General features: G+C 38.7%; 1 protein-coding gene across 1 annotated transcript; it reads left to right on the top strand.

Annotated features, from left to right (window-relative positions):
• Nucleotides 1-1,251: 1,251 nt before the first annotated feature.
• On the top strand, nucleotides 1,252-12,793 carry LOC107776072 (hydrolase 3). The gene is made up of 2 exons (XM_016595886.2): nucleotides 1,252-1,870; nucleotides 12,132-12,793. Exons 1-2 carry the CDS (start codon nucleotides 1,348-1,350, stop codon nucleotides 12,602-12,604), a joined length of 996 nt encoding a protein of 331 aa, XP_016451372.1. The 5' UTR covers nucleotides 1,252-1,347; the 3' UTR covers nucleotides 12,605-12,793.
• The last annotated feature ends 332 nt before the right edge of the window (nucleotides 12,794-13,125 follow it).

Raw genomic sequence — 13,125 nt, 5'->3', positions numbered from 1 at the left:
TCTCTGCCGACATCAACCTTCAAGAAGCTAGTGTACAAGATCGGGATGCGAAAGGTTAAAGATGTGAATTGATGCTCTCATCAAGGTGGAGGGTTAGTATGCGTTATACTCTTTTTTTCTTACAATGTTTTGTCCTACTGGGTTTTTCTTGCAAGGTTTTAAACGAGGCGACCAAAAGGCGTATTGTTAGATATGTGTACTTTTTTTCGTTCACTAGAAATTTTTTTTCACTGGGTTTTATTTTAGTTAAGGTTTTAACGAGGCACATTATCTGTTGAATAGACATTCAAGGAGAAGTGTTGTAAATATAATTGTATTTAAGGTGAATTTCTATATTTTAAAGAGATTTTAGGGTTGGTTACTTTGTGGCTAAATCATTTTTTCCCCTATGAATAAAAAAGTTCTATTCCATTGTATATCATACCAAATCAATTAGAATTCTTTCTCTACTTTTCTCTTCAATATTCTTGTTCTTTTATTGTTTTATATCAATTTCTGCATTAAAATTACTAATTCACAAATTTCTAAAGAATATTCGTTGGGGGTCACATCCAAATCCTTGAGTAGCCGAACCCAATTTTCCAGTAAGACAATCAAACGAAGACAAAATACATTAATGAAAGAAGAAGAAAGTTGAAAGTGAAAGGTTATACGAGTGGTTTCTTTTTCTACTAGAATGAATTTATGATATTCGAGTATAAGTGTTGGAAAAAAAAAAGGAAAAAGACAATTCATGAAATATTTAATGTTCAAGCAAAATTGGGATAGGTCGCACCTCAAGAGGTATGATGTAGGCAGCTTACTTTGACGCAAGGGTCAGTGATTGATTATACCGATTGACCTGTAACCTATACGACTTTATTGTTATTTCAAAGCTCTCGTTCGTTCGAGTAGTAAGTGTAAATGATTTATGAATTTAAGGTTTTTGCCACCGTCTTGGATTTTTGGCTCTTTACAAACTTATTTTTAGTTTTATGACTCTATATCTTTTTTTACACATAGTATATTTACTTTTACACGTCTTTTACACATAATAACTAAAAAGATCATTTTTCTTAAATTTAAAATTGTAAGAGGTATAATGTACAAATACCACAACTCCTTGCAGCATCGTAACCGTATTGCTTAATTTCAGGAAAATGAAAAAAATAAGTTGGAAAAAATGGTTAAGCAAATAAAACAGTAAACTCATTATTTATAGCAATTTACTCTTTTTGACTTGGTCAAAAGATTTTGTGGAGTTCCATGTATATACTATAACTTGTCCATATTGAAGGATATTATATATTGGAAATTTAGAAACAATAACAGAGCTCAAGAAAAATATTATCTAGTGTCACTGCTCCCATGGCTACAGACGATAATGAGGTAGTCACCGATCTCTATCCAACTTTCCGACTCTACAAAAATGGCCGCGTAGAACGCTTCTACGAACAATTTAATGTATTCTACGTTCCCCCATCGCCTGAAGACCCAGCCACGGGTGTCTCATCCAAAGACATCACAATCTCATCTCACGTTTCTGTTAGACTTTACCTTCCAAAAAACACTAATATTACTGTTAACGAAAAACTTCCGATATTAGTATTTTACCATGGTGGTGGACTTGTTGTTGGATCTGCTTTCTTCAACAAGATGCACCGTTTTCTTAACTACTTGGTTTCTGAATCAAATGCTATTGGAGTCTCTGTAGAGTACAGGCTAGCCCCTGAGAATGATTTGACAACGTTATACCAAGATTGCTGGACTGCCCTTCAATGGGTTGCTTCTCACAGTGAGAATGACAACTTCACCCACACTAGTAAAGACTCATGGTTAACAACCTATGCTGATCTAAAAAGGGTGTTCATTGCTGGGGATAGCGCTGGAGGTAATGTTAGATATATGTTTTTTTTCGTCCACACGTTTTCGTTTTAGACTACTATTCTCTCTTCAAATATTATTTTATTGTAGCATCCTCATTTTTACAAGACATGTTGGGCTCGCTTGATATAAAAATTCACTCTCTTAAGAGAGGAAATATGATAATACACGTGGAACTCTTACCACTGTAAGAATATAATTTTAAAAACTGTACATATATTTTTACTTATATAACAAAAGTCATCTTTAATTTCTTGAATTTTATGTCCATTTACCCTTCAAGTAAAATGGCATACAGTTGCTTGTAATTTGATATTTTCCCATATTTTCTTGAAACATTTTAGTCACCAATCTTTGATATGTGACTCTAAGTCAAATGGTGTGACTTTATAACAATAAGTCCCCGTCTGTGATAAACGAAGTTTTTTTCTTCATCTAGAGGGTCCATTTTTATTTGGTTATATCCTGAATATGCATCTAAAAAACTCAAAATTTCATGTTCAGCGGTAGAATCAATTAGTTGATCTATATGGGGTAAAGAAAATAAATCTTTAGGACAAGTCTTATTTAAATCAGTATAATCTATACAAACTCGCCATTTTTCATTCTTTTTGGGAACTACCACGGTATTAGCTAACCAGTCAGGGTACTTTACCTCTCGTATTGACCCAATTTTTAAAAGCTTTTGTACCTCATCTTGGATCACTTGATGTTTGAAGGATCCTTGCTTCCTCTTCTTCTGCTTGACAGGTGGGTATAATGGATCCTCATTCAGTTTGTGGGTCATCACCTCCGGTGGTATACCTGTTATATCTGAGTGCGACCAAGCAAAGCAATCCGCGTTAGCTCGTAAAAATTCAATTAACTTACCTTTCATTTCTCGTCTTAAATTTGCTCCGATGTAAACATTTTTTTCTGGCTAGTGTACAAATAGACTCAGTAGTTATCTTAATATCTTCATTTTCTTGAATAACATCGGGTCTCGAATCAACATTGGTCTGTCCTGGTGTGTCTTCAGTTGAGGTCTTTGTAGTAACGTCCTCAACCGAATTCTGTAGTTACTATTTCACGTCTGCATCATTGGTTATCGTGCTTGCAATCACCACTGAGTTGATATTTCTTGAAACTTGCTGATCTCCACGGATTTGACGAATTCTCCACTGTGAAGGAAATTTGATAACTTGATGTAATGTAGATGGGACAATGTCCATATCGTGAATCCACGGTCTTCCCGGAATTATATGCGTCTATCACCTGGAACTTTATATCCGTGACAACTCCTTCTGCAAATATGGTGAGTACAACTTCCCCTTTCGTGATAACACTTGAATTTTCAAACCCGGACAAGGACCGCGCCTTTGGTATCACCTTATCATTAGCTTGCATTTCATTCACCACCCTCAGTAAAATGATGTTCACTGAACTACCTAGATCAATCAAAACTCGTTTTACGTTAGTATCATGTACAAGTAAAGATATTACTAGTGCATCATTGTGAGGAATTATCAAGCCGTCTGCATCCTCATCATCGAATGTTATACTGTCACCATCCAAGACCTGGCGAACTCGCTTCCCGTGAGTAACCGTGATTTTTGACGTATTTTTTGCAGCTATATATGTTACTCCATTGACCCCATCTTCCCCAATTATTACGTTGTCATTTCTTTTGGGTGATGGAGGTTTTGGGGGCTCTTTCATGTTCTTCATATATGATTGTATTCCTTTCTCACTGAACAAATCAGTAAGATAACCTTACTTCAACAAATGCTCGACTTCTCCTTGCAGAAGTCTATAATCTGCTGTTCTATGGCCATGATCGTTATGAAACTCACACCTGAATTTTGAATTTCTTTTGCTTGGATCTGATCTCATTTCTTTAGGCCACCATACCTTATCCTCATACCTCTTAAAACAGCTACTAACTCGGAGGTGCTGATATTAAAGTTGTAATTTCCTATCCTCGCTTGCGTATTAGAATTATTGCTTCGGGCATCCTGTTCCTTTCTAAACTTGGATGAAGGACTCGTGTCTTTTTGCCTTTGTCACGCCCCAAAATCGAGGAGCGCGACCGGCGCTCAACCGAGTGAACCCGACCGAGCAAGCCTATTAGATTCCTTCTACCCAAACTCATTCATGAATAAAGAGAATATATGTTTTCCTTAATTAAATAATAAAGTGTCTGCAATTACCAATTTCTTACCGATAGTTTCACCATTTTTAAAGTTTCAAATGGACAAGTAATACAACCACAACATAGCATAGTTTGTCTTTTTCCAGCACCAATACACAACTCATACTATGTCTACGGAGCCTCTATAGATAAAGAAGAGTACAATGATAATGTAGGCAACAAGGCCCCGGCTATACCTTAAATAGAATACACAAGTACAAAAGATTTATGACCCCACAACGAAGTGGGGCTCACCAAGTCAGTTGGGAAGAAGGTGCACTGCTATCACTGATCAATATCTCCTGTTGTGGAACCACCTGCACCCATTGAAAGATGGAGCGCCCCCGGCAAAAGGGACGTTAGCTTTCCCCGTCGAATAGTACTAGTATGTATAACTAAACACCCTCGCAATAGAATGAAAATTAATACAAACAAGATTATCATAATATCAATGAAAACCTTAATCAACATCAAACCTCAATTTAGGATCAAGACAGTGTTCAAATTAATTTCCATATCTCACATTGGGAGATTTTTAGTATCGATATACCATTGTCCGCAATACCAGTGTTCACAATACCAATGCCACAGTACTTTTAGCACGGAGTCCGATCACGACCCGATCGGCTAGGCTATCTCATTAGAGAATCAACCACAATTACCATCAATATCAATACCACCGTAAATTTAGTACGGAGTCCGATCACGACCCGATCGGCTAGGCTATCTCATTAGAGAATCAACCACAATTACTGTCAATATCAATACCACCGTAAATTTAGTACGGAGTCCGATCACGACCCGACCGGGTAGGCCATCTCATTAGAGACACCAACCACAATTACTATCATTACCAATACCATCATACGTTTAGCACGGAGTCCGATCACAGCCCGATCAGCTAGGCTATCTTATTCGAGACATCAACCTTTTTATATCAATTATCGCATTTCATACTTCTTTTACATCTTTTCATTTCATTGGCACTAGTGGCCATAAATAATAAGATCATCCTTGGCACGTTGGCCATATTCAGTAATTCATGCTCACATTATCAATTTCAAATATCATCCTTATCATCAACAACAAACACAATTCAAATCAAAGTGTGTAGTACACATATGAGCAATTTAGAGTCTAATGCACATAGAGATACTTCACAAAATTTGGCATAATAGCCTTCATTTGAACTTGACTTAAAGTCGAAACATTATTAATGCACAACTCATATTTTAACACATCCTTAATTGGTAACATAACATGAATAGAGAATTTGGGATGCTTGTTGAACATATATCTTTCAACCCAATCTTACTCGGAATAGCCAATTTCATAATGAATCACTCGGGACTTACATAATTTATATGAATATCGTGGGATTCATTTTTAAGAGAAGAGTTTACCCAACATACCTCACTTGAGCTTTCTTACACTCTAAATGTTCCGGAACTCTTAGCAACTTCAATCTATTGTAGAAATATAACAAATTGAATCAAAATTAGGAAGATGATCATGGTTCTAGCTCATTTGAGCATTTTATCAAACACTAGGTGTGCACAAGGTTTCAAGGTCCTTTTATGGAGGATTACATCATCCCACAACCCAACAATTACCATGCTTAGTTCAACAATCTTCCTACACCCCTTGATATCACATGCATGTAAAATAATCAACTCTCATGCCCAAAAGTTATCTTGCTAATTATCCATTTTCAGATGGTTTCGAAATTAGGGTTTAGGGTGTAGAATCTTACCTCTAGGATGAGGACCTAGTGAGCTTGCCTTCTTAATCTTCCAAAACTTGAGCAAGAATTGAAGAACAATTATTGAAGAACACCTTCTCACTCTAGGGCACTCTCTCTCACTCTAAAATATCAGATTATGTCTCAAAAATGGCTCAAAGAGTGTATTTAACGAAATAGTGTCGGGTTTTAAAAACCTAAAAATGGAGCTCCGGAACAGATTCTGCGGTCGCATATGTGACCGCATAATGGTTATGCGGATCGCATATCGGTCGCATAATTGGTGTCCAAAATGATCAAAAATCTGCCTGAGTCTGCGGTCACTATACGGTCGCATAGTGCACCGCATAACAGTTATGCGGTCGCATAGTCGACCGCATAATTGCTTCCAACTGACCACACTAACTGCCTCACTCTGCGGCCATTATGCGGTCCACAAAGTAATTTTGCGGTCGCATAATGGACCGCAGAAATGCACTTTTCTGCCAAAACTTTTCTTTTACTTTCTGGTGCATTGTTCAACCCAAAAAGTTCAAGCCTTTTGCAAAATACTCAACACGTAAAACCAATTCGGCACCACGAAACATTACTTTCTTTTGCAAAATTTTACGGGGCTTTACACTTAAGTACTTTGAAATTTTCAGGGGTGTTACAGCCTTAGTCTTAAGTCGAATCGTGCACTTTCCGGTTTAGATCGAGAGTCTCGCCCAGCAGGTCCCATGTACGGCTCGTACCTATTTTTACCGGATCTTCTTTTTGATTCTGCACGTCTCGATCTTGCTCTTTCATCGGCCCTTGGCTGTGCGACCGTATCTTCTTCTATTTGCAACTTCATATTGTACCTGTTGTACACATCGTTTCAAGTTCTTGCTGGAAATTCTCGCAAACTTTCTTTCAGCCACCTCGTGGCTTCTGAACATTTTTTGTTCAAGTTGCTCGCGAATGCCATAGCCGCCCATTTATTAGGTACTCGAGGTAACATCATCCTCTCCTGCTGGAATTTGTCTACGAATTCTCGGAGCAATTCTATAATCCCTTGTTTAACCTTAATGATGTCTTCTATCCTTTTCTCAACTTTTTGAGCTCCCGAATGTGCTTTTATAAATGAATCTGCAAGTTCAGCAAAAGAATCAATAGAATTTTCAAGTAAAAGAGAATACTACGTTAATGCTCCATTTGTGAGTGTTTCACCAAACTTTTTAACCAAAACTGATTCGATTTCCTGTTTGGCTAAGTCGTTGCCTTTTACGCCAGTAGTGAACGCAGTCACGTGATCTCGAGGGTCCGTTGTTCCATCATATTTGGGAATATCAAGCATTTTAAACTTTTTAGGAATTGGTAAAGGTGTTGCACTTGGCTTCCAGGGTTATTGTGAATACTTGTCAATATCTACCCCTTTAATTACGGGTGGCACGCATGGTATCTTCTCTATACGATCGTTCTGTTCCTTCAACTGTTTCTGCAAAGTTAGCACTAAACTTTATATATTAGAATTATTTGGAGTACCTGATCCTTCATCACGGGATTCATTAGCATTTTCTCCACTTCCAGATTTATCAAGCCCAAAACGCGGGTTCTCCAAAGTTGATGTATTAACTGGTGGAGGAGTTTGTGCCGCATTGGATAATCATATGACAAAAGCTTGTAGCGCATTATTCACATGCTCCACAATCAATTGCTTTAGAGCGTCTTGCTTCATAGTTTGGTCGTTTCCCTACTAATCATTAGTGCGAGAGGTGAACCTTGCAGGCGAACTCCCACATGACTGTTGAGGGGATCCCGTTGGTATGTGGTGAGGTGGAGTTGCACCTTGTTGGTTCAGCTAGTTGTTGTCGTTAGCGGTTGGAATATTTGACAGTTAAATATTGGAAAGTGAACAGATTATCAGATTCCCGGCAACGGAACCAATTTGTTTAACCAAAAATAGATTTTTTGGTTGAAGTCAATATCTAGAAGAAATCGGGTTATTGATAATCAAGATTTACTTTACTTTTCCAACAATTTTGGAAGAATAGATCAAAGAATGGAAATGATTGACAAAGGAAAATAAGAAATGAAATGATAATCACTCCCCAAAATTAAGGGTTAAAGCTTGGAGAATAAAGTAAAGAATAATAGTGTGGATTTCAATAATAATCGTAACTTACCCTTACAAAATGAGATTTATGTCCTTATATAGGAGCATACAATTATAACGGTTCTCATACTTAATTTGGGCTCACTAATAGTATTAATTGTATTGATTGCTTGTTATCATATGTTACTGTAATGGATACATTTATGACTAAATATTCTTTGTAACTGTACCGATTTTCCTTCCTTGTTTACATCAAGTTCGTGTATCTTCCCTTCTTTGCAGCCTTCATTCATTTCGCTTCTGTTTCTCCTTTAACAGCTGTCAAGTCCGATTCTTTCCTCAATGTAACCCCATGGGTGTTTCTCTCGTACCTTTTCTGCATTCTTTAATTCATCTAATTAAGAGTGCCACTTGTCCTTACATCGACGCTTTACGTGTCATGCCATGTTATCTTGTTGATAGTCCACGTATCATGTCTTTTTTTCCACCAATACAGTAATCTTATGGTATATTGAACTGACTTGCATGTTTTTTCCCCAAATCAGCATTGAGTAACAACAACAAATTCAGTATAATCCCACAAGCGGGGTCTGGGGAGGGTAGTGTGTACGCAAACCTTACCCATACCTTGAAGGTAGAGAGGATGTTTCTAATAGACCCTCAGCACGAAAGACAAGAAAAAAAGTAATAGCACCAAGCAATAACACCAACAAAATAGTAAGAAAACGAAACGAAAGAAACAACAAATAATAAATCTAATAATAACATAATACAGGTCTAACAGTAATACTCTCAACTACCTACTAGCCGTCTACCTTGATTCTCGACCTTCACACCTTCATATCAAGGGTCATGTCCTCGATCGATAAGCTGAAGAAACTTCATATCCTACCTAATTACCTCTACTCAATACTTTTTTGGCCTACCTCTACCTCTCCTCAGCCCCTCTAGCACCAACCTCTCACACCTGCTTACTGGGGCATCTACGTTTCTCCTCTTCACATGCCCAAACAATCTAAGTATAGTTTCTCGCATTTTGTCCTCCACCGGAGACACTCCCACTCTGGCCCGAATATCTTTATTCCTAATCCTATCTATCCTGGTATGCCTACACATTCATCTTAACATCCTCATCTCTGCTACTTTCATCTTTTGGACATGCGAGTTCTTATCACATAAAACACTATATGCTAGCCTCCACTTCACCCACCCTACTCTAGTACGATGTGTAACATACTCGTCTATCTCCTCATTTCCTTGGATAATAGACCCAAGGTACTTGAATATATTCCTTAGGGATAACTTGTGTATCAAGCCTCACATCTCCGTCCGATTCACTGGTCCCATCACTGAATTTGCACTCATAGTATTCTGTCTTGGTCCTACTCAACTTGAACCCTTTAGATTCTAGGGTATGTCTCCAAACCTCCAGTCTCGTGTTAACACCACCTCGCATCTCGTCAATCAGTACAATATCATCTGCAAATAACATATACCATAGCACCTCCCCTTGAATATGGCGCGTCAGTATGTCCATTGCCAAGGCAAATAAAAACGAGCTGAGAGCTAACCCCCAGTGCAACCCCATCATATCTGGAAAATGGTCCGAGTCCCCCCATTGTCCTCAATCAAGTCATAGCTACATCATACATGTCCTTAATCACCCTAGTGTAAGCATTAGGAACACCCCTAGCTTCCAAACATCTCCATAGAACCTCCCTAGGAACTTTGTCATACGCCTTTTCTAAATCAATGAACACCATATGTAAGTCCCTCTTCCTATCCCTATACAACTCCACTAGCCTCCTGACAATATAAATGGCTTCCGTAGTCGAACACTCCGGCATGAATCCGAACTAGTTTTGGAAATAGATACACTCTTCGTCACCCTCGCTTCTACCACTATCTCTCAAACTTTCATAGTGTGGCTTAGCAACTTGATGCCCCTATAGTTATTGCAATTTTGGATATCACTCTTATTTTTGTACAGTAGAATCAGCGTACTACACCTCCATTCTTCAAGCATCCTCTTCATCCTAAAAATGACGTTAAACAACCTAGTAAGCCAATCCAAGCCTTTTCCGCACTCTTCCAAAATTCCACAGGAATTTTATCTGGCTCGGTCGTTCTTCCCCTGCTCATCTTACGCATAGCCTCCTCAATCTTAATATGCCTATAATAACCAAAATCTCGACGACTTTCAGAGTGCTCCAAATTACCTAACACAATATCCATGTCCCCTCTACATTTAGGAGCTTATGGAAGTATGTCTTCCATCTACGTCTAATATGTGTCTCTTCTATCAATACTGTCTTCCTCGTCCTTAATGAACTTCACTTGATTCAGGTCACGGGCCTTCCTCTCTCTCACCTTGGCTATCTTTTACAGCTTCTTATCCCCACATTTGTCCCTAAGTTCTTCATTCAAACGTCCAAACTATGCAGTCTTAGACTCCATTACCGGTAGCTTTGCCTCATTCTTGACCTTCTTGTACCACTCCATATTCGTCCTCTTCTCCTCCTCGCCATTGCTCTCCATCAACTTCTAGTATGCTTCTTTCTTGGCTTCTACTTTACCTTGGACCTCTCCATTCTACCACCAGTCCCCCTTGTGGCCGCTAGAGCAACCCTTCGAGACTCCTAGTACCTCTCTAGCGGTTTCCCTAATACAGTTTGCAGTCTTGGTCTACATACCACTCGCGTCCCTATTGCTTCTCCATGCCCCCATTTCTTCTAACTTCTCCCCCAACTCTCGCGCTTTGTCCTAAGTTAAGGCTCCCCACTTGATCTTAGATTGACTATACACAACCCTCTTTTGCCTCTTCCTCACGATCTCTAAGTCCATCATGAAAAGTCTATGTTGAGTCGAGAGACTCTCACTCAAGATAACCTTACAATCCATGCAAAGTTGGGTTTTAATAGGTAGTCAATATGGGTCTTAACCCCCGCACTCTGGAAGGTAACCAAGTGTTCCTCCTTCTTCGGAAAACTCGAGTTAGCTATCACCAAATCAAAAGCTTTATCAAAATCCAACAGAGAAGTTCCACCTCTGTTTCTAACCCCAAAATTGATGCCACCATGCACATCGTCGTAATCCCCGAAAGTCATCCCAATGTGGCCATTGAAGTCCCTTCCAATAAAAAGCTTCTCAGTGAGCGGGATGCCTCACACAACCTCGTCCAGATCATCTAAGAAGCACCTTTTGACCTACTCGTCCAATCCCACTTGATGTCCGTAGGCTAAGTTGCTCCGACATGGCAGTTTAGGTGCCGCACCCGTGTCGACATGACACTAGTAAGGATGTAGGTATGGGATCCGTACCGGATCTGGTCAAGTAATTTTGGGTACTTTGACCATAATGGACGGAAATATTCGAGACGAAATACAATTTGATTCCCAAAATCAAAACCAAAACTAGGATAAATTTGAAGAAAATAGCAAACTTTATCTAGGAAATCATTCCTTTACTTATCTACAACTTGAGAATAAAAAGAAATACACACTTTACAAGCTATACATAAGTATTCCACAAAATTTATCATAATTTAGAGATATTTTTATATTTTTATTTTTATTTTGAATAATTTTTAGTCGGATATCTGCACCTGTATCTGTACTAGGATTCGTATCCCTGAATCTTAGAATTTACATCTTGAAGGGTCCGACCTCTAGATTCGCAACTGTGTCGGACACCCGCATCCGTGTCCGAGCAACTTAGTCCTTAGGCACTAATTACATTTAAAGCCAGCCCTCCAACAACTAGCTTAATAGCCATCAACCTGTCGTTCACCCTCCTAACTTCTACCACTAGCTCCCTGAGTTCCCTGTTCACCAAAATGCCTACCCCGTTCATGCCCCTCCCGCTTACGCTTCCTGAGTACCCCAGTTTGTACCCCGTCCACATCCCGCGCCTTAGACCTCACCTATCTAGTCTCCTGGACATAATCTATACTAATCCTCTTCTAAAGGATTTTCGCTAACTCTATTGACTTTCTTGTCAAAGCCCCTATGTTCCAAGACCCAACCCTGGCTACCTTCCCACCCTTGCCCCCTACCCACTGCCCCCTCCCGGAGGACACGACCTTATTCTACTATCGTTCGACCCAACCACTATAGTCTAAGGAGCACAAATCTAGTACTACCACTAGTACCGGCAACAAATCAGCATGAAGTAACATCTCTATAATGATTAGCAAAAAAAAAAAAATGTCTTTAATGAAGTTGTTTTCATGCCTCATATACCTTTCTTCTGGCTTAGTGTTAGTGCAATTCTTGTAACAGGTAATATAGTTTATCACATGGCTATGAGAGCTGGTAGAGAAAGCTTAAACGGAGACGTTGAAATCTTGGGTTCCATTCTTGCTTGTCCTTACTTTATGATCCCAGTCGATAACGTCAATTTGCAGGATAATGACGCTTATAATTTGTGGATGACCATCTGTCCAAAATTGGAATCTGGATTATCAGCAACTGCAACTGATAGTCCAATGATTAATCCACTTGCTGAAAAGGCTCCTAGTCTATCAGGTCTAGGCTGCTCGAAATTGTTTATGGGTATAGCTGAGAAAGATGTATTGGTTCCAAGAGAAATTATGGTTAAGTTTGTTGAAGGTGTGAAGAAAAGTGGGTGGAATGGAGAGTTGACGTTCTTTGAAGTTGAAGGAGAAGATCATTGCTTCTTTATAGAGGATCCTGAAACTGAAAAAGCTAAAGATTTGATACAGCGCTTTGCTTCTTTCATCAAACAAAAGTAATGCCTTCTAACTATTATTGTAGACTGTGTTACTGTTTGATTGTATGGTCGTTTCAACTTTTGTCATCTTAATCTCTATTTTAGCTTGCAAAATTTGATTCATAATCCTTTTGTGCACATTCGTGTGGCCGCATCCTTTTTGTACATTTGTAGTAATTAATACCCACATTGCACTTGCAATTTTTCATTCATGTTTCCTCTATATACTTTTATATATTTTTTACGACATCAGTTTAAATAGAGAAGAGTTAACTGTTCATGGCAAGCCTAATAGGATACTTGAGAAATAAAATAATAACACCCAGCTACTGTATACGATAAAAACTGGTCGCAAGAGTTGGGTGACTTAGGAAACTGTCACAATCCAAATCCACGTGAATGGCACCCGGTACATTACCCGATTAGCTCGAACCAACCCATATGTCAAACCAAATATAATTGCGGAAGCCAATTGAAAATCTTGTACATTTTCAAATCAAGCCATGTAATGTTTTTTTATTTCCAAAATCTTACATGAAGATT

Source organism: Nicotiana tabacum, chromosome 14 (genome assembly GCF_000715075.1).
Source record: "Nicotiana tabacum cultivar K326 chromosome 14, ASM71507v2, whole genome shotgun sequence".
Classification (NCBI taxonomy): domain Eukaryota; kingdom Viridiplantae; phylum Streptophyta; class Magnoliopsida; order Solanales; family Solanaceae; genus Nicotiana; species Nicotiana tabacum.
The sequence above is the reverse complement of the archived record's forward strand: the minus strand, read 5'-3'. Positions and strand labels throughout refer to the sequence as shown.

Coding starts and splice junctions, on each gene's coding strand:
- LOC107776072 (XM_016595886.2), top strand. CDS start 1,348: ATGGCTACAGACGATAATGAGGTAGTCACCGATCTCTATCCAACTTTC. Junction 1,871..12,131: donor TGCTGGGGATAGCGCTGGAG/GTAATGTTAGAT, acceptor TTCTTGTAACAG/GTAATATAGTTTATCACATG.